At 53.3% G+C, this 22,712-nt stretch overlaps 12 protein-coding genes across 12 annotated transcripts; 7 read left to right on the forward strand and 5 right to left on the reverse strand.

Moving 5' to 3' along the window:
- Positions 1–176: 176 nt before the first annotated feature.
- HMPREF1541_05274 (uncharacterized protein) lies at positions 177–1,454 on the forward strand (the record flags this gene model as incomplete). The annotated part of the gene is made up of 2 exons (XM_008719615.1): positions 177–994; positions 1,040–1,454. The coding sequence occupies 2 exons, from the start codon at positions 177–179 to the stop codon at positions 1,452–1,454; spliced, it is 1,233 nt and encodes a 410-aa protein (XP_008717837.1).
- A 422-nt stretch (positions 1,455–1,876) lies between these two features.
- On the reverse strand, positions 1,877–3,313 carry HMPREF1541_05275 (uncharacterized protein; the record flags this gene model as incomplete). The annotated part of the gene is made up of 1 exon (XM_008719616.1): positions 1,877–3,313. The coding sequence occupies one exon, from the start codon at positions 3,311–3,313 to the stop codon at positions 1,877–1,879; it is 1,437 nt and encodes a 478-aa protein (XP_008717838.1).
- Positions 3,314–3,619: 306 nt separating this feature from the next.
- On the reverse strand, positions 3,620–8,225 carry HMPREF1541_05276 (uncharacterized protein; the record flags this gene model as incomplete). Its single annotated transcript, XM_008719617.1, has 9 exons — positions 3,620–4,086; positions 4,128–4,311; positions 4,359–4,534; positions 4,669–4,942; positions 4,993–5,830; positions 6,596–6,681; positions 6,729–7,715; positions 7,751–7,947; positions 7,991–8,225. 9 exons carry the CDS (start codon positions 8,223–8,225, stop codon positions 3,620–3,622), a joined length of 3,444 nt encoding a protein of 1,147 aa, XP_008717839.1.
- Positions 8,226–8,698: 473 nt separating this feature from the next.
- HMPREF1541_05277 (uncharacterized protein) lies at positions 8,699–9,746 on the forward strand (the record flags this gene model as incomplete). Its single annotated transcript, XM_008719618.1, has 2 exons — positions 8,699–8,770; positions 8,829–9,746. 2 exons carry the CDS (start codon positions 8,699–8,701, stop codon positions 9,744–9,746), a joined length of 990 nt encoding a protein of 329 aa, XP_008717840.1.
- A 912-nt stretch (positions 9,747–10,658) lies between these two features.
- HMPREF1541_05278 (uncharacterized protein) lies at positions 10,659–11,609 on the forward strand (the record flags this gene model as incomplete). Its single annotated transcript, XM_008719619.1, has 1 exon — positions 10,659–11,609. One exon carries the CDS (start codon positions 10,659–10,661, stop codon positions 11,607–11,609), a length of 951 nt encoding a protein of 316 aa, XP_008717841.1.
- An 829-nt stretch (positions 11,610–12,438) lies between these two features.
- HMPREF1541_05279 (uncharacterized protein) lies at positions 12,439–12,747 on the reverse strand (the record flags this gene model as incomplete). The annotated part of the gene is made up of 1 exon (XM_008719620.1): positions 12,439–12,747. One exon carries the CDS (start codon positions 12,745–12,747, stop codon positions 12,439–12,441), a length of 309 nt encoding a protein of 102 aa, XP_008717842.1.
- Positions 12,748–14,154: 1,407 nt separating this feature from the next.
- Positions 14,155–14,577, forward strand: HMPREF1541_05280 (uncharacterized protein; the record flags this gene model as incomplete). The annotated part of the gene is made up of 1 exon (XM_008719621.1): positions 14,155–14,577. One exon carries the CDS (start codon positions 14,155–14,157, stop codon positions 14,575–14,577), a length of 423 nt encoding a protein of 140 aa, XP_008717843.1.
- Positions 14,578–14,639: 62 nt separating this feature from the next.
- On the forward strand, positions 14,640–14,855 carry HMPREF1541_05281 (uncharacterized protein; the record flags this gene model as incomplete). Its single annotated transcript, XM_008719622.1, has 1 exon — positions 14,640–14,855. The coding sequence occupies one exon, from the start codon at positions 14,640–14,642 to the stop codon at positions 14,853–14,855; it is 216 nt and encodes a 71-aa protein (XP_008717844.1).
- Positions 14,856–15,853: 998 nt separating this feature from the next.
- On the reverse strand, positions 15,854–17,064 carry HMPREF1541_05282 (uncharacterized protein; the record flags this gene model as incomplete). The annotated part of the gene is made up of 2 exons (XM_008719623.1): positions 15,854–16,993; positions 17,038–17,064. The coding sequence occupies 2 exons, from the start codon at positions 17,062–17,064 to the stop codon at positions 15,854–15,856; spliced, it is 1,167 nt and encodes a 388-aa protein (XP_008717845.1).
- A 156-nt stretch (positions 17,065–17,220) lies between these two features.
- On the forward strand, positions 17,221–18,525 carry HMPREF1541_05283 (uncharacterized protein; the record flags this gene model as incomplete). Its single annotated transcript, XM_008719624.1, has 1 exon — positions 17,221–18,525. The coding sequence occupies one exon, from the start codon at positions 17,221–17,223 to the stop codon at positions 18,523–18,525; it is 1,305 nt and encodes a 434-aa protein (XP_008717846.1).
- A 1,368-nt stretch (positions 18,526–19,893) lies between these two features.
- HMPREF1541_05284 (uncharacterized protein) lies at positions 19,894–20,683 on the forward strand (the record flags this gene model as incomplete). The annotated part of the gene is made up of 2 exons (XM_008719625.1): positions 19,894–20,163; positions 20,213–20,683. The coding sequence occupies 2 exons, from the start codon at positions 19,894–19,896 to the stop codon at positions 20,681–20,683; spliced, it is 741 nt and encodes a 246-aa protein (XP_008717847.1).
- A 184-nt stretch (positions 20,684–20,867) lies between these two features.
- On the reverse strand, positions 20,868–22,391 carry HMPREF1541_05285 (uncharacterized protein; the record flags this gene model as incomplete). Its single annotated transcript, XM_008719626.1, has 1 exon — positions 20,868–22,391. One exon carries the CDS (start codon positions 22,389–22,391, stop codon positions 20,868–20,870), a length of 1,524 nt encoding a protein of 507 aa, XP_008717848.1.
- Positions 22,392–22,712: the final 321 nt, after the last annotated feature.

The raw sequence follows: 22,712 nt of genomic DNA on the forward strand, positions 1-22,712 counted from the left end.
CGCTGGTTTCCTATCGCCGACAGCCGATTGGGTTTGGGCTGGCGTTGCCTGAGTATACTTACATCCGCGAGCAATATATCTGAATCACATCTTTCTCGGTGCCAACACATTATAGTCTCGAATTCAATTCATATCTTGAGCTAAGCCACAGACTCTGAGACTTCCACCAACACAATATGGGCGTACTGAACTATCTTGGCCTCAGCGGCCGCACTCCTACGGTCGAAGAAAGCAGCGCCGTTCGGGCTCTGCCATCGAATTGGTACACTTCGCAAGAGATGTACCAGCTCGAGAGACGAGCGATCTTCTCCAAAAGATGGATGCTTATTACGCACAAAACTCGGTTCACTGACCCAGGTGACTGGATCAAGTTCGATGTTGCTGGCTACGAGTTCGTCTTATGCCAAGGCAGGAAAGGCGAGATCAATGGCTTCCACAATGTTTGTCGCCATCGTGCGTTCCCGGTGGTCCAAGAAGAGAAAGGCACAGCCAAAATCTTTGCGTGCAAGTACCATGGCTGGTCATATGGACTCGATGGCAGACTGGCCAAAGCACCAAAATACGATGAGCTCGCAGGCTTCGACAAGAATCAGAATGGCCTTTTCAAGATTCACGTCCGAACCGACGCAAGCGGGTTCATCTGGGCCAATCTGGATAGCAAGGAGATCCCAGAAGTGCCGTGGGAAGAGGACTTTGATGGTATTGACACACAAGAGAGATACAAGGTGTTCAACTTCGACGATTATGTGCTTGACCACGAGTATCACCAGGAAGGAGCATACAACTGGAAGATCCTGGCGGACAACTTCAATGAATGCTACCATTGCCCGACAGCACATCCTGATATCCCTACTCTAGCCGACATTGAAACGCACAAGGTTGATACCGACCATGGTTGGATCAAACATCAATCGACACCAACCTCAGAGCAGAAGGAATTGGGTCTTGCAATCGCCAGCACCTACTTCTTCCCAAATGTCTCTATCTCCGTCCTGTATGTCACCCTTCTCCAACATCTCTGTGCTTGCTAACACATAAGTCCGCACTTCATTATGCTTCAACGATTCTTACCAAACGGGCCCAAGAAATCATCGATGCACTATCAAATTTTCCGCAACAAGAACTCTACCAACGAGCAGTTCGAACTTATTCACAAGCTCTATGCAAAGGTAGTCAGCGAGGACAAAATACTGTGCGAGCTTGCGCAGAAGAACCTCAATGCTGAGATTTTTGTCAATGGTGAGATGCATCCACGGCTGGAGAAAGGCCCTTTGTTCTTTCAGCAGGTCACCCGGAAGATTATCAGGGAGCACTACGAGCGAGAGAAGACGGCAAAAAAAGAAGTGTGGCCTGCCAGGCAACAACTTCCATCTGCCGCCTCTATGAGCAGTGAGGATGCTGAGATCTGCTCCAGCCTCTCCTGTCGAGTGAACGAGGAAGGACTCGCATGGTGATAGCCTTAGCATGCTACAAGGAGTTTGTCTGCCTGTCACGCATTGTCCGATTGTGTTGTTAGCAAGTATCTAGCGATCGTATCACTTGTTTCTCCCGGATTTCCTTGTCCAAGCACGGCATGCTGCAGTCAAAGTGCATATACCGAGCTGAATCATTCGAGGGCTACGCAAAACACCTTCTCACACCCACCCACGCAAGAATATTCTCGAGCAGCTAATGTAGGCATTCTTCTTTGACAACACTCCTGCGAGCTCGGTATAATGTACAATCTACTTTTCCCAATACCCATCTCCTGTCTAGGCAAGCATATTGGGAGTAAAGACCACCGGCACCAAGCATGCGTAGAGTAGAACAAGAGCCTATGTGTCGCCTCGCTGCATATATGAACGCACTTGATTTCTACTATCAATCATTACGTCGTTCAAGAAGACCTGAAACTGAGTCTTCGCCAGAGTTCCTGCCTCAGCTGAACAGCACCTTCTTGCATCCTGTCCGCCGCGCCTCTATTCTCCACCAACCTTCGTGTTAGATATTGCATGCACTCTCGAACCGAGCCCCACGTCAAGCATTTGTAGACCCTCGGCACGAAAGACATGCCAGATCCTGCGCTACGGCTAGCATTCTCGCCGAGCTGCAAGAGTTCGCAGCCAATATCATCGGCCATGCCTTGAAGTTGGCCAAACTCTGGTACAACCTTCAACTGCCTCCGTGAGGCAAGGTCAGATGCCATTGACGCCGCGCGCCGGATGGTCTTTGTATTATGTCCAGCTAGGACCAGATCGTGCTTCAGTTCGGGGGATGACTGAAAAGCGGAGAACCCGGTTCCATGGAGCAAGTCTTCCACTATGCTGTCGTAGCAGGCGTCTGTTTCTGCTTTCGTATCATGGATGAGCTCCCGTTTGTCGTTGCTCATGTATGCGCCGCGCACCAACTTGATTGCGGAGCGCCAACCCTCTTTGGCGGCGACCTGTAGCTGATGCTCAACCTTATCCCGAGAGCATTTCAGATAAGCTTGCACAGTGTTGAATACCAAGGCTTTGTCGCCTTTGTTCCACCGCCGCATGAGATCGAACGTCCATTCGTCAATCGTCTTTTGCAGCACCTGCTGTTCGGAGTCGATCCAAATCCGACAGCCCTGGGATTGTGCTTGCCTACACACAACCTCCATTGCCTCGACAAACTCCTTTGGTGCAGATTGACCGTCAAGGAGCGCCTTTGTGATATTTAAGCCAGCTCCGGTGAGCTTGACCCCAAGCCAATCGCCTGGGCCAACCATTTTCAGGGTATTGAGATACCCGGTCTGCCATTGCTTGACTTCATCCTCCAAGTTGAGCATCTGACCCTCTCCGTACCCATAGGGTTTATTGTTGGCATCGAGCTGTACTTCTTTGCCATAACAAAGAACAACGCCAGAGAAGCCCAGCTGCTTAATCGCGGACGATGTCTTCTTGATCTCAGCCACGTTTCTGCCAGCGCAGAACTGGTCATAAACTAATGGCCGAATCACGGCTCGGAGCACAGGATTTCTGTCGGGATTGAGCAAAGCCAATTCGGAAGTTGCAATAGCTTTGAACACTGCCAGACCCGGTCGGAACAGCAATGGTGACGTGAAGAATATGCTCAGAAACAGACTTCGAAGTACACTGGATGTCGGAAGACGAGCCAATGGTGACATGGAGGTCTCCGTCGGCTTCACAGGGACATCCAAAGCACTAGCATATGTGGCCTTGTTCCTCGCGCCAGGCGTCGCATACATCGAACCAATACTGGTAGAAGCCCATGGGAGACATCTTGGTCTGGTGGGACTTGTAAGTTTCGTATCGACCCCAAACCGATTCAATCGTATGCCGCTGGCCATGGCAGTACTGCAAAGAACTTTTCTGGAGATATGCTCGACGGGCGTCTGGGAGCGGCATTCAAGCCCATATCATCTTCTTGCATACACAACTGAGCGGGGCAAGCATCCCATGCCAAGGTCTGCGTACGACGAGCGTGCGGATAGAGCACGTGATGTCCTGGTCACCAGATGTCCGAAAGCATCGGCATCGGGAAGCCATCCGGGCGCACATCCGAGATAAACGTTTGCTCGCCAGGAGATTTGAGCCTATTGAGGCAGGTAATGTGAGAACTGTGCCAGGTGTCTCTGATAGGGACCTTATCAGAGCTACAGCTGCTCGGCCAGATTAGAAGATCCAGTCGTCATCCAATCGATGCCGTCCAAATCGAGGGTATCCGCGAGTGACATCAGCTGTTCTGCAGTAAAATCTGTTCGGAAGATAGCATCCTCATCGAAAGTGATGTCCATTATTGCCTGGTCGGGCTCGAGACCGTACGACTGAGCGGCGTTTGGCGCAGTCGGCTGACTATTGGCAACAGCGCGGTCCGGAAAGTCTGGGCTCTCAGTCAACGGATAAGGAATCGAGCAAAATACCTGCTGCAAGTGTTGCAACTCGGACTTTTGACTGGACGCTTGTAGTTGACCGTGCAGGATCATCTCGTCGAAAAGAGCGCATATTCGATCCAGCCAAGACGCATTGTTGGTCAGGAGTTCTCCATCAAGTACAGGCGCCAGCAGCAGCACCATACTGGCTGCAGTTGCTGCCTCGAGATCAAACGGAAGGAAACTCTCTGCTATGAGATTAGCTTAGATCAGGACTAGACGGTATACTGACCCAACAAGCCCTGCTCCTTTAACTTGTCTAGGACAGCGACAATATGCTGAGACGACTCAACGCAGGTCTGCAGTAAGCGACCTGCGCTCCCCAAGGCAGCAGCGAGAGGGCCGCCCCCGTTGGGCGCGTCAAATCTCATCTTAAGAAGATTAAAGAGCAGCGGTCTTGTTGCTAGCACTACACACTTTGATTGATCAGCTGCAAGATCGGTGCAGTAGAATGCTGACCCACCTGATGGTGCAAAAGGTGAAGGTGTGCAACCACGCGCGAGATGCCACCAGTAGACGATCCGAGCAAGCCTCCGAATGCGTGCTTGAGCTCGTCGCTCACCTCAGCGATATTCTTCAAAGCACTCTTCGTGCTCGATACAAACCTCCTGGTAAGGCGTCCATCGTTTCCGTACACGGCTGTTCGACATCAGCGACTACTCTATCACGCCAAACTCGGGGCTGAGACACTTGAGAGCAAACGCTAGACGTCCGCATCCCTGTCGACCAGTCGCCCTTGCCGCATTTGTGGCGCGTTCCATGTTTTGACTCACTGTTCAGTATTTGCGAGAGAATCCTAGAAAGCTTCACATGTATTTCCAATGCGAGGCTCTTTTGGACCGACCCAGAGATTGTTGGCAGAGGGGCGCTGATGTCGTTGTCCTGCAATGCCAAAGGCAGGCCCATCAATGAAGACATCTGACGGTCTAGTATATACACTGTCCACCAGACATTCATACATCTCTGTACATGCGCATCGTCCAGGCCTTGATCTTCCATGTTTGTATGCATGCCTTGCTCAAGGGACAACCTCAGCGCCTGGCCAATCTTCACCAAAGGTCAGCCTCAACATGAGAAATGATGACCATTCTGCTCACCACATTGTATGCTGCACACCTGAAATCAAGGCACTGCAAGTAGAGGGCTTTACAACAGAGTATTTCTATTGCCTGTAGAGGCTTCGTGCGGAGGAAGGTGATTTCCGGCATTAGTTTCATTGCTTGGACAAACAGTTCGCAGCCTGGAGGCCTCCGAGAGTTGTTGCGACGCGCAACGAATGCCTTCCCAAACGCAAGAATGAGAAGAAAATGCACAAACCACAAACCTCGGGGTTTCGACGTCGTATTCGCATTGTGGAATTCATCAAACTGCCGCATAAAGCTTGGCTCGTCGAACAGATGAAATAGTTGGCCGCAGTGGAATTTGACAGCACTGATGAGATAGCTGGCGTGGTCAGCAGACGGTAGCTCGCACATGTCTGTCCCACCATCATCGCGCATGCCATCCCACCCCAAGTCATACATGGTACCGTCGAACGGCGTGTTAGCAGCAGGAGGCGCTTGCCCTGTCAGTCGCTCGTGGACGATTGACAGCACCCGGCGGTTGAAGGCCCAGTTTGAAGACGTCCCCAGATAATACGGCTGACCCGAGCTATCAGCAACATATCGAGGATAGTAACTTGAGAATGGGTTGACCAAGTGAGCGGATGGCGATGCTCTCCCAGAGTCGGTCTCAGACAGCCTATCTACAATCGTGACCCGACGGGCGCTATCGGTAACCTGTTGCGTTGTCAGGTGTTCGAGCGCCTCTGACGGCCTTGACATCGACGGTAGTCCGGCATGTTCAGAATCGTTTCCGGATTCGATCGGTTGGTTAGCATAGATGGTTTCCGTTTCGGCACCGCCTTGTGCTCGTTTCTCTAGGTCTTCGATGAATCTTTTTGGCCTCGGGTCAGCCACCTCTACTCATCAAGGAGCGGGCACATCTCACCCTCGCGACACCAGAATTTTCTCTGCTCGATCATCGAAAATACAATTCAGATTTCTCTTCGTGCACTGCTGGCAGGGAGCTCTGCCGGAACATCGTATCTTCTGCTGCCGGCATCGCTGGCAACTTTGGTTGTGTCAGCGCTGTAGTACACATCCTCAGCATCTCTAGACATACGCATTTGGGACTCGCTTCCGAATGCCATCTTGTCTACGATCTTTGCGTAGCTCTGACATTCCCTGATCGGATGTGACCAGAGTCATGGGCCGAAGCGGTCGTTCGTCGCTGTTTGAGAAGGCGGGGCGCTACCCGAGGTGGCAAAACATTCCTTCGGATTGCCTGTGGGCCAGCCAGGCGGGTTTGGAGCAACGCCAAACCTTCCCCACGCGGCGGTGCGATCGGGCTCCTCAACAATTCTACAGACATGCCCTTCGACCGACACACCTCATTGTTGCAGAGTAACGTTCTGCGCTCCCGGCAATAGAGGACAACTTGCAGCCACGGAGAAGCCGGGATTGTCACAGTACATCATGCGCACAGAGAAGAGACTGATCAGTGGAGGCATTATGATTGCGAAAGAACACGGCTGGGAGGAAGTCGTCTTGATCTTGCCGTTGTCTTCTCTTCATGTATCTATATCACAACTTGCTTACGCATGAGCAGAGAACAAGCAACGCCTAGTCCTTCGATGTTCGTCTCCACGCCCTCACGTACATGTCTGTCTGAACAACCACGGAGTTTGACCTAACATTAATATTGTTAAAAGGGTTGACCAGTGTGAAGTCGTATCGACGTAAGAGCTAACAGAGAGTCAGTAATTGGAGTATGAGCACTAGCATGCCCTTACCTCGGTGATGGCCTTGCCCAGTTCCATCATTGCGATTGGCTTCCCCAAACAGCCAACCTTGCCGTAGCCGAAAACCAGCTCATTTGTTCGTTGATAGTTCCGAAGCTTTTCGATATCACTCTCGAGCCAGCGCTCCGGTCGGAAGGTGTCTGCATCCGGCCCGTAGATGTCGCGCCGGTGGCCCACTGCATATGTTGACATGCCTACCTCGGTACCTGAGGGATAGTAGACACCGTTGACCGTGTCACCGCCCTTGGGAGCCACCCGGCCTGCAAGACCTTGAAGGGGCATGAACATACGGAGCCCTTCTTGGATACACGCTTGCAAATACGGTAGCGCCTGCGCTTCGGCGTTCTTGATGATGGGAAAGGAGATGTTGCCGGCATCTACAGCTGCCGCAATTTCATCTTGGAGCTTTCGGTATGCTGCAGGGCTCGATAAAATGAACAAGAATGTGGTACGGAGGGCCGTGGCGGTTGAGTCGGCACCGGCGAGAATCTGCAGCAGCGACTCGACTTCACACTCTTCCTGGCTAAGGCCATGACGAATGAAAGACCCAAGCATGTCGTCGACCTGCTTTGTGTCTGGTTGGAAGCGCTCGGCCACAGCTTTGTGGGCAACACCAACGATCGCCCCAAAGCCAACCTTGTCCGTTGGTTTGGGTGCAGCACCCCTCATCAATGGGCTGTTGAGGATGTTCAGGATTGTGGGATGGTTCGAGCTCAGTTCCATTACTGGGTAGAACGCCGCGGATGACTTGTGGTAGTCATACAGATCTGAGTTGGAGGTCAGATAGCCGATGGGGTGGCCAAAGGCGAGCTTGGTGAGAATGTCTAGGGTGAAATAGCCAGCAAGCTGGGCAAAGTCCATGGCTTCCTGCTTATCAACGTAGTCGCGGTCGATCAGCTCTATGAGCTCTTTAACGCGGCCATCAACATCCTGCTCGAGGTTCGGCACTTCCTTTCCCGAGTACAGGTGGTCTATCAGCTCGAGAAGTCTAGCGCGAGCGGAGAGCAACTTACGCCAGGCATCAATTTCGTGCGCAACTTCGCATGGGCATCGTCATCGGCCATAGAGAGAAGGTTGTCCATGCGTGGATCAAATTTCATGCCCTTAAACCAGCGACCCTTCTTCCACGCCGACCGAGGCGCTTCCATGTGCCGCTGCATGGCCGGGTCGTCGCTCGCGACGATATCGGGCGCAATTCGGACTGGCGAGCCTACCAGCTATTAGAACGCCACTGAGAACTTCAAACGACGCACCATATGTCTTCAGCGCAGACTCAACTGCGAGGTACAGATCTCCACGACAGGTGTGGTAAAAGAGCCATATTGGCGACACGGCAGCCAGCCACGGGCCTTTGATGTGCTGAAGCTTGCGGTATTGCAGATAGACGTCGACGACGAGATATGACACGATCAAGACCCCAACCACGCTAAGCAGTATCGGAACGCTCAGATCTGGTAGCGAGCTTGTTATTTGATCACGTAGCGGCATGTTGACGGCTGCTGTATTCAGAGTGTTGACAGACAGCTGACAGGTGTGGTCGCACAAAGATGCCGTTGACAGCTCTCGTCGGTAGGCATCACTGAAATAATCGACCGCATTCTGTCAGGGTAGCCCGCGTCCCCGCCGACGGCAGGATGCAACGCCAGCATCCCTGCTCAGCTAGCAGATCGAATGCGAAGAGGGACAAAGTAGATCGTGACAGCTGCAAAACCCACAAGAACATTGGATGGGCGAACACGCAGCCAGCCGCTAAGGCACGCCAACGCACAGGCCTGCCGCGGGGCATGCGGGTACAAGGGCCCGGTTACTGAGGACACATTCGCCGCGGCCCGCAAGCTTCCCGGCCTCAACGGTCGAGAACGCGATCGACCAGTTCCTCAGCTATACTCCCCCATTGCACCTCTTTTTCGACCTAGATTCTACATACTACGTATTCTCATAAGAACATCCTACCAGCAGTCATGACCAACGATGTAGAAGTGCAGGCAGATGATGTTGAAGATATAGGCGAAATCGAAGTGCGGGATACTTCGGTACTGAATCTCGTCTACGCCCCGTGCATGCCGGTGCCGTTCGCTAATTGATCCACAGTCGTTTGGCGAGGGAGACTCGGCCTATTACGACTCAGATGATGGTGCATCGTCCACGCAGTCGGTCACATCGAGTATCTACCAGTATGAAGTGGCCCATGGTCGCACATATCATGCCTATCACGCCGGCAAGTACATTTTTCCCAACGACGCCGACGAGCAAGAACGGACCGACATTATGTACCACGCCGTACGGCTGTCCATGGGTAACAGGCTCTTTTTCGCCCCCGTGGAGCCGACCTGCGTCCTGGATATTGGCACTGGCACTGGCCTCTGGGCCATAGAGATGGCAGATGCTTATCCCGCGGCTGAGGTCTACGGTACTGATCTCAGTCCCATTCAACCAAGCTACGTTCCACCGAACTTGACGTTCGAGATCGCGGATGCTGACGAGGATTGGACGTGGCGCACCATGTTCGACCTCGTCCACACTCGCATAATGAACGACATGACTCTGAGGAACTGGCCACACTTTTTCGATGAAGCCCTCAAGGTTCTCAAGCCAGGCGGCTGGGTTGAGTGCCAAGAGTTCAGCTACACGCGCCGGACTGATGATAACACATTACCTGAGGACTCGGTTCTTACCAAGTGGGAGGAGCTTTGGACCGAGGGCATCAGCAAAACGGGTATCGGTGGACACTGCAATCCTGATCTAGTCGTGCAGCAAATGCGCAATGCTGGGTTCGAGAACGTTACGCGGCTGAACTTCAAGCTACCAATTGGGCCGTGGCCGAAGGATCCCATGCTCCGTGAGGCCGGCGAGTTCGGGCGAGCGAATTTGGTCTATGGGGCCTATGGATTGAGCGTCAAACTGTTCACCGAGCTGCTAGGATGGAGTGTCGAGGAGCTGGAAGTTCTACTCGCGCACTGCCGCAAGGAGTTAAATCGAAAGGACATCCATGGGTACTGGCCTATGTGAGTGCGAACGCTGCTGGCGCGGATTATCGCTGACGGTGTAACAGATGGATCATATATGGCCAAAAACCGCGAACATGAGCTGGTCGCTGACGGGGGATACAAGCGATGCACTGCCAATAGGCAACCCGCAGCGTGCCGCGTAGTATCATCAAGTTTGCAAGTGGCCGAAGAACGCGCTTGAGTCTTCAACATTGCTCAGCTATGCCGCGTTACTTGTAACAGGCATTCGCCGGTTGGTCTCGAGGGGTTATAGCCATGAATCGGTCCCAACAAGCGATCCGCGACCTCACTGGGCACAGCTTCGGGCGGCACGGTCCATTCGGCAGCCGGAGGAGGCCTCATGTATCAGCATATTGCTTATGAGCGTTCTGCTTTGTCAAAGTTATCCACGAAAAAGACCAGGCGCCAACCAACAGTCTGCAGGGAATTCATCTTTCCACGGCAAGGACAAGTCGAGATTTATTTCAGTTGCCGTTCAAGCTCGGGCGTGAACACGCTAAGCCTGTACCAATTTAGGCTCCCCTGCACTCAAACAGGCAGCGTTCCTGCAAGGAGAAATGTCTCCGGGAAAGGTCCAACGCTCCTCTCCACCCTTCCCCTCCTCCCCTCACTGAACATCGATGGCCTCAGGTATGTGGCGGACGACTCTGGCCCGCTCGGAGGATAGTCGGACGGGAAAAGAAAGGTGGCTGCTCCATTTCTCGTCATTACTGACCAACCAGACGGTCAGGTCCAACTCAGGTCGCCCGTTGTGGCGGTAGGAATATAAATTCTTCGCCGCTGGATGCCCCGGTTGATATAGTTGTAGCTCAGACAAAAACAGTTCATCCTTTAGTATATAGAGAAGTGCTAGACTTCAATTGTCCTTGCACCTCCCCGGAGCATACGTCTAACAGTCTCGCCGCCGGCAGAGATGGGCGACGGCAGCGAACCAGTAGTGGCTGGTCACCATGTCAATGTATCAAAAGATGAGCGTGCCAGCCTCACCTCGCGGGTGATTCCACAAATGACGCTGTCAACCGCCTCCAACCCGTTGACGAAACCCTTGGCTCCAATCTCCGTAACCTCTCCAGCCGACCGCGCCCTCGCACGCTTCGCCATCGCCGGCTCCTGCATCCTCACTGGCGGTGCGGGCACACTCGCGCTTGCCGCTGCGCGTGCCCTTCTCGAACACGGCGCCAGCGGCGTTGCTCTCCTGGACCTAGCAGCTACGCTCAAGTCCTCTGCGGCTTCCATCACGCAGCTTCGTGCTGACTTTTCCGGCCGTGTCGTCACCACGCACGAGTGCAACGTCACAGATGCATCCTCCGTGGACGCGGCCTTTGCCGCCGTGGCGGAGGCGCATAAGCATGTGAGCACACTATGCTGCTTTGCCGGCATCGTCGGCTGTGTGCCCAGCATCGAGGCGCCAGCGTCCCAGTTCAAGAACGTTGTGGATGTGAACCTGAGCGGCTCGTTCTTGTGCGCGCAGGCGGCGGCGCGGCTTTTCGCACAGAGCGGCACCGGAGGTAGTATCGTATTCACGGCGAGCATCAGTGCACACAGCACCAACTTCCCACAGCCACAGGTTGCGTATAATGTATCCAAAGCGGGGGTCAGCCATATGACGCGTAACCTGGCAGCGGAGTGGGCTGGGATTGGAGTGAGAGTGAACTGTGTCAGTCCTGGGTATCTGGACACTGTGCTGAACGCAGGCGAGAGTCTGCAGGAGGTCCGCGACGTTTGGGCAAGTCGTTGTCCAATGGGCCGGATGGGGGATGTGGAAGAGGTTGTTGGGGCGGTAGTGTTGCTCTGCAGCCCGAGAGCAGGACGTTATATGACGGGAAGCGAGACGGTTGTTGATGGCGGAGCATTGTGTTTCTAGCCACGGATAGACTAGACTTCTGGCTACTGAGAAGTTTTGTTTGGTTGATAGATCAGAAGACTAGAAGAGCTCTCAAGACGAGAGTCGGACAACATCTGGACAAGCTACATGGCCAGTCGTATCTCATTGCCAGCTATTTGAGTTTGTCATCAACCATTTGCTGGTGGCCTTTAACCTAATTCGTTACTTTGGGTCTCAACTGTGCATTGCTCACATGTTATCTTCGCTCTACCTTGCCATAGGGCTGGATAGTCTCTACCTTCGTAGGGATCAATGCGCTGTAGCTTCTTTGTTGTGAAGATGATAGTGATGGTGGTGCATAGCAGCTTTCTTGCCATACTTGCAACAGCCCTCGTGTCGTCTGAGATTGTCCAGGCGCGGAAATCTTCTCTTGCAGCCCAGATGATGCCACTTGCAGATGAGATGTTCATGTTTCGGTCTATGGCTTGCCATGTGTCTTCGAAAGTTGGAGCCTTCAGCGTTCAGGAATTGGTCACAAATGTGACAGTAGGCCTTGTTATCGCCGGAGTGAGAGGCCAGATGAGACATGAGAACTTGTTTGTACATGAAAGACTTGGTGCAGCCTGGAAACGTGCACTTAAAGGGGCCACTATCGTCGTTGGCATTGGCAGCTGCTAGGTGCTTTTTTGAAATGTGGCCAGTGAGTGCCGCTTCGGAGCCGAAGTTGGCGGTGCAGTCACCCCATGCGCACGATTTGATACCCTTGACACAATGGGCTGACTTCAAGTGCTTCTTCAGATCAGCAACGGAGGCGAAGGACGCGGAACAAGTTGTGCCGCACGGCATCAACCATTGGCATATCAGGGAGTTAGTTGGCAATTGCGGACTCTGCGACTGCATCATTGGGCTCGCTAACGGCGGCTGTGGCATGAAGTTGGAAGAAGACTGTGGCGGCGTCTGATACATTGCAGGGGCAAAGGGCTGCTGAGCATGGATCGCTGCGGGGTGGCAGCCAAATTGTGGCATTTGCTGTGTCCAGGTTGGGAAACTGCTTGATGTTGGATGAATCGTGCTGCCGTCGGGACAGAATTGAGATTGACCGAGGCTGTTCCAGTAATTTCTGTCGATGCATTGATGATGCATGGAGAGGTTGACTGGCGCGACTGGCGTATCCCATGCGCTGATGGAATCGCGAGGAGAGAGGGAGCTGCTGAGCAAGTTGGGTTCGGTCGCAAAGTCAAGATTCGTTAAGTCGATGTCGAATTCATTCTCTTGTCCTAACAGTGGAACGTTGAAGCTGAGACCGAGATCTTTGTCCTTCTCGAAGGAGTTCCAGTCGATACAATCGAAGCAAGAGAAATCACAGTCGTCACACGTGTCTAGGCAGACCTGACCATGCTGCCCACAAGCCTGTTCGTGCTCATCTAGGCATTCATCGCAGTCCTTTACACAGTCATCCTGATCAGCGCACAGCTGGTGATCCTCCAAGCAATCCTCGCACTGATCGCAGTCTCCTTCACAAGACCTGGGACTGGAAGGGCCACTTCCGCAACAAGCCTGATTCTCATGCTCTGCGAGAGTCACACATCCGATTGCCGGCTTCTCTGCTGGAGCACAGCAGCCCAAGTGCCGCGAGCTGCCAAGGTCAGGCAGAGCATACTGTTGGGTGGATGGGGATTTGCGGCGTGATTGGCGGGAGCGGGAGGGGAAGACATCGCGCGGGTCGATGAAGTTGTCTTGCGGGTGAAAGTCGCGGGTCGTGAATCCCCGATCCGGTGAGGCGCCGAACATCATACTGTCGGGTCTCTAGGCATTAACATGCGCAATATCTGGTGTTGATGCGGGCGCTTTGGTATTGAGGGGAGTGTACCGGCCTTGAGTTGCCGACATTTTTCGGAGGGGAACACGACAGATGCCGAGCCCCGCGCCAAGACGGACGATGACCATCGATCAGGCTGTCCAATCAACGAAGTCTTGAAGTCAAGCAACGATTTCCGGTTTCCGATCGTCAACAGACGCTTCGTGTATACTGCTCCATCGAAAAGTCTACGCTGTCGCTGCTCAGGCTGCTTTTCACTATACCAGGGCAGAGATCTAAGCCCTACATGGGTAAGCAGTTTGGGTCTTCCGAGCACTTGGTTTGTGGCTTGCTTAGTTTGGGACCTGTCATGTCTTGTGCTCGTCCTGGCTGTGCGGCACGCTCAGAGCTCCACGCTGCTATTCTTATGCATGCCTCCCGCTCACTACTGTACAGTCCCTCAGTCAACCGACCCTGGTGGGACAGGTTTCGTTAAGTGCACTTACCCCATCGGTTTGCGCTCACAACACTCTATCACTCAGACCAATGAGCACTCCTCGATGCAATGAACTGGCCAGCGCTAGCCCCCAAAGCATGTTGCCCTGTCCTGTTTCAGAGGGAACAGGAGCAGGCACCAGTATTTCGGACGGTTGCTGCCAATGCAGTATCATGATTGAGCTCTCATACAATAGTTGCCCACCACCTACTCGCCCTCGTTCTCCTTTATCTATTTCCAGGAAGCATTGTCACTCATAATAGCTTTACCGAGTCCTACGCACAAAAACCATGGCATCAAAAATCTTCGAGATGATCCCCTTCCTGCGTGCACCACTACTTGTCAACTCTAGTATTGGCCTTATCCTCAGCGCAGTGGACACCGCGCAGCTTGAGGGCGACTGGTGGTACAATGATGGGCACCTCTTCGACACCATGAGCGCTACTGTCGCCTTTTACGCCGCCTCTTTGGTTACCACTGCGCTCTTTACCTACACTGATCATCGACGCGGTGGGTTGAAGCTCACCGGTGGCCGCATTGTTGTGCCAACAAACCTGGTCAAAGCCGCCGTGGATCTGAGTCTGGGCATCGCGCTGCTGGTGCTGCATATCGTCGTTTGCGTCCGCCTTGGGAGCTCCGGGCGCGACGTTGTGCTGCATATGTACGCTGGCTTCGGAGCCTTGACTGCAGGGTACGTCAAAGTTCGTGGCTAGCTTGGCTTTCGCTTATGTTCTGTAGTATTTTCCACCTCATCCTCGCCTTCAACTCCGCCGCCATGGCCCTCAAGGCATGGAAGATGAGCAATAACTATTGCCCAACTTGCCATCAGCGCTTGCGTCGTTGCGATTCGCCTGCTCAACACGCCACCGAACCTGGAGTCGAGCACTTCTCTTTCCGCAACGACCGTAAGGGAGGTGAAAGCTCAGTCGCCAACCGGGATGGGTCGCTCGAGGCCGACAGATTGATCGTGCCTGCTGGTGATGAGGCATAGGGTGAAGGATTTCTAACCACTCTGCGCTGCAAAGTCTTCTCTGCACCGACCTTTTGACTCACAGGATTGATCAGGGTTATGCGCGGAGGCCAGCGTTCTAGGCAGAGTTGTTTTATGGGAACACTCAGGCAAACTGTGCATGGCGCAGGACCAGGATGATAATAAGGTGCAGGAGTATACACTTCCGTTGACGTTCATTTGCATGCGAAGACATGTTTGATTACGAAGATGGTGGAGCCCAGTGTTAGCACTATGGCGATGAGCAGTGGTGGGAGATCATCTGGCTGCTTGACATCCCGTAGCGTATGACCCGGCGCTGGATGTAGCCGAATTCATCACTCTCCTTCTCGGCGTATGATGGATGCAGGACATTGGGAAAGCCGGTGCGCTACCCATCTAATGCCAGTCCACTGGAGATCGGATGACTCATTGTGACTAGACGATTGCTAGAAGACCAAATCCTTCATCCAAGACTGGGCCCCTCAGCGAACATGCTGGAGGCTGGGTGCGGCGGCTTGCTCGAGTGCTGCTCAAAGGTGCTGAATCTGGTAGTTTTGTCCATGCATGCCTGGCCTGGTGGGGATTGTCGTGGGCGATTTGACAGATTAGTTACCTCTTTAAGGACCTGGTATAAACTGACGCTTCGGCAAGCTGCTGCCTCTCGACATGCAGCGTTGGTACTGGCATCCACAGGGAGCCGTAAGTTCGAGAACTTCAGTGCGAAATGCTGCAGACGGGCATGAGTCACTTTCACAACCGGCCCACTGGTTTCGTATGGCCGATAGCTTGAACAAACACCAGGCGAATCGCGTCTGTCAAATGGCGAATGACGCTGCTACGGTTAGACCTCGCGAACGGACACCTCTGTAGACGACACCGTCGCAATGGAAGAAGGCTTGACCGCGAACCTTCGTCTGCATATTCACCATCATCTCGTCGCCATGTAGAGCTGAGGTACGGTCTAGAAGCATTGATGTCAGATTTGTGTCATGTCGAGTTCATTTTGCGAAGAAGTTCGTGATCGTCTGATTGCCTTTCTCCAACTTCTTGTTGGGACTCGACTTCAGGATAGCGGCTTCATTGCTGGTGGCACTCCGCGGCTTCTTATAAGGCGCAGATTTGGATGGAGAGATCGCTTTGTTGTCAGGCGAACCTAACTTCTGCTGTTTCGCGTCTGGCAGACCTTCGTCCTCGTGAGCCCTCTTCTGACTGGTGGATTCCTCCTTTAGCGGCACTGGTAATGGGGCGTTGTCTTCTGAACCGTCGTGGTCCACGGTCGCTCGATGCTCCTGCGGCTCTTTGATCAGCTTTGATTTCGCCTGCGCATTGCCAAAATAGTTGGCAATGTTCTTCTTGTTTTCTTTGCTGTCCACGGGTACAATAAAGTTGGGAGAGTTGTTCCCAACCTTGCCAACTTCTTGCGTTACAGGATAACAATCCAACTCGCCCTCAAACGGTTTGAGCAGAGATTGCAGTTCCTTGGACCATTTGTTTCTCTTCGGATCTAGCCAGATCTTGATCGCATCGGTACTAGGATCAAGGATGACAGGCATGCGGTCGTGAAGGAAGTTGAGCTGTTTGTTCGAATCGGTCGTGATAATGGTATACGTATACAGTTTTGAGTCGGCATCTTCGTACTTGACGCAGTCCCACAAGCCGGCGAAACACATGAGGTTCCCGTCCTTTCGTTTGACGAAGTGTGGGATCTTTTCCTTGCCACTTGGGTTCTTCTTCAGCCATTCGTAGAAGCCCTGGGCAACAACGATGCATCGTTTCTTGCGCTTCATCGACGTCCACATGCCGCGGTCCTCAAATAGCGAGTCGTCTCTGCAGTTGATTGTACGCATCATAGAGCCATAATCCGGCGATCGTTTGGTCCAGAAGGGGATCAATCCCCACTTCATGACCTTGATCTGATAGTTGTAGGTATCAGGCTGTGCGGCCTCCGCATCCTGCTCGTTTCCACCGTCTCTCGTTTCTTCGTCGGTAGGAATGCCTTGATCGGGTATGTCGGCACGATAGACGAGTCCGTATGCGCCCGGAGGGAAATTGTAAGTCTCACGGGCTTCATCGTCAGCGGGGGCATCATCGACCTGCAGCCCTTGCTGCTGGAGCTGATGCCGCACAAATGAGGCACGCTGGCACGTTAGCAACGCAGCTTGATGGGACGCAAGATACTCACGATGCCTAGAGCGTATCTGCCGCACATTTTGCTGGCTTTATGAGACAGATGGCACGGAGGTAGTGAAGTGTGGGGAAGGCGTTAATTTACGCGTACGCCGGCCACGAGATGACGTCGACGCGACATGCGAGCGGCGCAGCTTCCAATTTTTTGAGCCTCCGTTTCATCACCAGTCCTTCAGCCATGACACCCGCGCTGGGCAATCGCATCACAATGAAAGCTATTTGGACATTGGGGTCGGGACTCAGAACACCTGCGGCGAAGTGCAGTGTCACGCCTCGACTCGCCGCGCCTAGTCTCTCCCGACCTCTCGGCCGCTCTCGATTCCTCTCCACTTCCAGAAGCAGAGTACCGCTTGGTGTTAAGATACGCAATTATATCGTTCAGGCTCGCAACGACAGGCCCATCGGCTTCCCTGTCCTCGTGCTTGCTACTACAGCCTCTGTGCTGGGGCTGGGAATCGTTGTCTACGATGAGTACTTTATTCAAGGTCCCAAGTATTCAAACTATCCCGATGGCGTTGAACAGCAGCTCCGTGTTGCTCTGCACTATACACATGTCCGTCCGGACAAGGAGATGGCTCTTGAGTACTTCCAGCGAGCAATTCGACTTGCAGACGAGAGTCCCATGGATCCGTTTGGCGAAGAGTTTCTCGGTCTACGGATCAGGTATGCTGAGATGCTCGAGCACTTTGGACACGTCAAATCTGCGGTCGAAGTGCTAAACCTACTCTCCAAAGACTGCGAAGAGAAGATGAGAGAGCTGGACCAGAGCGGCAAAACCGATGAGCCTTCCAAAACACTGCGGAGACGTCTGGTAAAAGGCATTATTCAGTACAGGGTCAAGATGTCCTCCCTCTACGAGACAGACTACCTGCAAGATATGCCCGCAGCGAAGCAAGTCCTATCCGATGCAATTGGCTTGCTGGTGAAGGAGACGCAAGACCCACAAACGAAAGGTTTCACGGAGGACAACGCAGCAGACATGTCATTTGAAGAGATTGCTGCCATGCTTTCGCAGATGGGAGATCTGTATGCTGTGACTGGTGAAGAGGCAAATGCTGTACAGGTGTACATGTTGACGCTTCAACCACTTCGTGCCGCTTGCAACAATTCCCGGTCATGCAAGGAGGCGCAGGTCTTGAGCAACATTGCTTCAACGATGGATCTTGCGGCGAAACGACCCAACGCCAAGATCAATGGGCGGCCAGCTACCAAGGACTCACTGATTGCAGCTCGACGGGCCACGCTGAAATGGGCAGACCATGCGCTCGCAGCTGTCGATGCTACTCCTGATGGCGATCGCGACCCCATCTGCCAAATGGCTATCGTTTCAGCGAGAATGACGAAGTCGGATCTGTTGCTCGAACTGGGCGACAAGATCAAAGCGAAAGACGAGTTGACCGGCCTGATCCCCGTGTTGAAAGAGAAGGGTTTAACGCAACTAGTGCCCCAGGCAGAACAAGCACTTCAAAGGGCCAATGCTTGAAGCTGGGAATGTGTAGCCGCGACATATTATCTGCCATCCCACATCAAACGTGACAATCGTTTCGATCGGCCCACGTTCGCCCTGCGGAAGGATGAGAACAACCGATGCGAAGACAAGCACGTACGGACATACAACCGCTTCGACAGCTGCCCTCTCGGTACCGGAAGGTGACCTTCGTTTGGGATGTTCTCGTCGACGAAAGTGCGAGCTGAAGCTGTCTGGCTGACAGTCCGCTCCCGCTTTTCGACGTCTGCTATACGCAACATTAGGAAAGCTCTGGCTTCTAGAGGTGCCCAAAACTCCAAAATCGTGTCTGGTCAGCCGGATCGCTTTTCTGGGTCGTGCCCCAGGAATGAAGACCTGCCTAAGAAGCAGATGCTCGAGACGATGGCGAAGATCTTTAGACTTCTTTGTCGTTCGGGGGTTATAACGATCTTCGATCACCGATGTAGTCCGCCGGGGAGTGCTCGGGCCATACCAAAAGGCGCTGAAGGCTAGATCCGTCGTCGGATAGAGTACCGACTGACATTATTGTACAGCAGGCCCGACAGAACAGGCGATGTTTTGATGGCGGTAAATAATTCCATGCTTAGCTGTCTAAACACTTGTAAGATGATTACAAGCGTAAGTCGAACCAGGCTGCTGGCGAGATATACTCGGGAAATGTCTCGGCACATATCAGAGGAATGCAGAGACCCAAGTCTATGCACCCATCTTCACGCGGTCCTGGCACGGGTCACCGACATTTCGAGGACGACTCAGTTTGCAGCATGCTGCAACGAGTACTTGGAATTGCCGCCATGTCAACGTGAACAATGGTCGCGGCGAGTGCGCATCGCTGTCCAGACCAAGCCTCGCGGTCCGGAAAGAGCTTCCCTTGACGTCACGACAAGCTCAGAACTGGTGGAATCTGGGGAACGATCGCAACCATTGAGATTTCAAACTCTGCTCATCATTAGATTGTACCTTTTTTCCCATCGGACCGCGTCCCTGTCAATCACATCAACACAGTCAGCGCGTCATCATCGCATCATCAACTTCAGGTCGCGGTATGGCTGGCCTGGATATGATGACCGCGAAGGCTAATACCGGGTAGTCATTGACACTTTGCGGAGCCCCCTGTGGTCATAATCCGAGCGTCAGAGGTTGAGCACTTGCCTTTAATCATGGCTGAAGCGGTAAGTCCTCGTGTGAATCGTGAGCCGTAGCTGGAGTCTTTACGCCTCGAATCCCATGCATATGCGGTTTGCACCAAGTTTTTTGGGTGGTCGTGCAATCCTGTCCACTTCTACTGTTCTATACCGCTCCCCTCACCTAGTCTCGACTTTTCATCGTGCTGGCTCTCCCTTTACCAGTTCTTTCTCCACGATGCCGCCGAAGAAGCAAAGCCAAAGCGACGAGAAGCCAAACGGCTCGGTCCAACCTCAAGCTCACCAATACCAGGCTGGCGATTCCACCCATCGAGACATTGACCAGTGGAAGCACCGAGAGCCGTACAAAGTACACGGCGAGAATGATGACTTCGAAGTGAAGTGGAATGGTTCATGTCACTGTGGAAAAGTCACATATCAATTGAGCAGAGACAAGCCGCTTGCGTCCAAGTACTGCCATTGCACGACTTGTCAGCGACTTCACGCCGTATGCTCCCGATCTTCGTGTTCCATTAATCCAAGCTAATTCTCAGCAGTCTGCCTTCCAATGGGCTGCCATTTTCCACAAGTCTGACATCAACTTCACCAACGGCCACCACGATCTCGGCTGGTACGATCCCACGAACAAGGATGTTTCGCACCATCTACCCTGCAAAGTCTCATGCGCCTATTGCCGCACGCCCATCATGGACGAGGGGCGTAATATGATACTACTGTTCCCCAGCCTCATCGAGGGCATCAACACGAAGAAGGCCCGTGAAGCCTTCCGTGCGACCTGCCACATGTTCTACCCCCAGCGAATAGTAGACTTCCCACATGACGACAGGGTAAAGTGGGCTGGGTTGGACAATTCAAGCGATATCCTGGGAGAAGACGGCGAAGTGCTCGTGAAGTATGAGGAGGGCATGAGTCCGGACGACATGGACGCTAAGAAAAGGAAGGCACTCGAAATTGAGCATAAGGAGAACGGCGATAGGGTCAAGAGAGCCAAAGATTCTAAGGCATGATGACGATTGGTACATCTATTTCTAGTCTGTACAGGACCATGACGTTGCCCTTTTCCGTGACAGTTACACACACACCTTCTCACACCCGTATGGGGATTTGTATTGCGAAGCGCCAGGTGTGGGATGCCCCATACCGCGCCAAGATGTTGCTGCCACAATGATCGCACCTCTTGCTGACACTCCTCTACTCTTTCTGCTCGACCTCGGAGATGCTAGCCCTCTTCTCCGTGATGTTTCTGAATCTCGATTCCTCATCCGCCTTACTTTGGTGAATGACCTTGATGTGGTTCGGGTTCAGGCCCATGCAGAGACGCGGCTCATCGAGGAACATCTGATCCACCTGCTCCAGTGTGCGACCGGACGTCTCGACACCGAAGAACCAAGTGAGTGGGATGAAGCTGGCGCACACGATGGCCCAGATCCAGAAGTAGTTGCCGCCGATGTTGCTGAGCCCAATTGGCGTGACCATGACCACAACAAAGTTGGACATCCAGTGGCTGAAGACACCAACGGCTGTGGCCTTGTTTCGCACACGCAGCGGCTGGATTTCAGCACTGTAGGACCATGAGACGGGTAGAATGCCGAGCGTGAAGCAGTCAAGGTAAAGGAACATAAACGCCACTGCTGCGGCAGCCATATTGTACTCCGTCTTCAACAAGCAGCCAGCAATAATGGCCATGCAAGCCGCACATCCGGCAGAGCTGAGCATGACAGTCCAGCGGCGGCCGATGCGGTCAATATAGAAATATGGCGGCCAGGAGAAGATAGCGTATTGCGTGAATGCCACTGATGCAAGAATCAGGGCCATCGATTGGCTGTATCCAAGGTATTCCTGGAAAATGTAGGCCAAGTAGTAGCACAGAGCATTGATACCAGACCACTGATTCATCATGTATGGACCCATGCCCAGGAGCACGCGCTGCAAGTTGCGCGCTTTGGTTGCGTTGCTGAAGACTTCATTCCAGGTGGGCTCCTCCTCGTTGACTTCGGCGGCAATATTCTCCAGGATCTCAGTGAGCTGGCCAGATACCTCCTCATCGTCATCAGGGCGATCAAGGAGACGTGCGATAACATGGCGGGCTTCCTCTTTCCGTCCGTGCTTGGCGAGCCAGCGGGGGGTCTCGGGGACAAAAAGACAGCAGATGACTGTCAAACCCGCGAAAAGACATTGACAGGCGACCGGGAATCTCCACTGCATGCTCGACTCGGCGTACAAGGTGGCAAAGCAGAGCCAAGAAGCGATTGCAACGCCGATGATGATCAGCGCACTCTGAACAACGAGCAAGGCTCCTCTGTTGTGAGCCGGAAGAGTCTCGGATTGTAGGATGGGGACTGCGACAGTGGAGAGGCCGACGCCAACGCCGGCGACAATGCGGAAAACAAACATCTGCCAATAATCAAAGCTGGCGGTCTGGACCGCTGCGCCCACGATGACAATAACGTTGGCCGCGATGATAGACTTCTTTCGGCCGATTCTCTCGCCCCATACGAAAGCAGCGACGGCGCCCAACGCACAGCCGATATCGTAGATAGCAGTAACAAGGCCTGTCATAGTCGAATCGGGGTTGCCCAAAGTGTCCTGAAAGCGTTCGCCAGACAAGATACCACCAAAGAGTCCTTGGTCGTACCCAAATAGCAGGAAGTCAAGTCCCGATGTAATTAGGATCATAAAGATAAGGGCTCTGCCCCGAAGCTCGAGGAACGTCATGTCTGCGGCTTTGGTATGATTGTCCAAGAATAATGCGAGAGGAGATCGTGATGAACCTGGAGAAGGTACGAGAGGGCGGTACCTACCTTATATATGTCCCGCGGGAGGTGCTCGATGGACTGGGACGCGTGTGGCAGCTTTCTAGAAAGCATCCGTGCATGATCCCGCTCTCGGCCAGGGCCTTTGCCAAACCGGCATGCCGTGTTGGGAAAATGTCGTCCAAGGCACAGAAAACTGGGCGGGCCGGCGGGGCCCCTTACTGTGGCTACCTGGAATCTCTGAGTGGCGGGGAGATGAAGCAAGAGTACCAAGCTCCACCAT

This window comes from Cyphellophora europaea (genome assembly GCF_000365145.1).
Source record: "Cyphellophora europaea CBS 101466 unplaced genomic scaffold supercont1.5, whole genome shotgun sequence".
In the NCBI taxonomy this organism is placed as follows: Eukaryota; Fungi; Ascomycota; class Eurotiomycetes; order Chaetothyriales; family Cyphellophoraceae; genus Cyphellophora; species Cyphellophora europaea.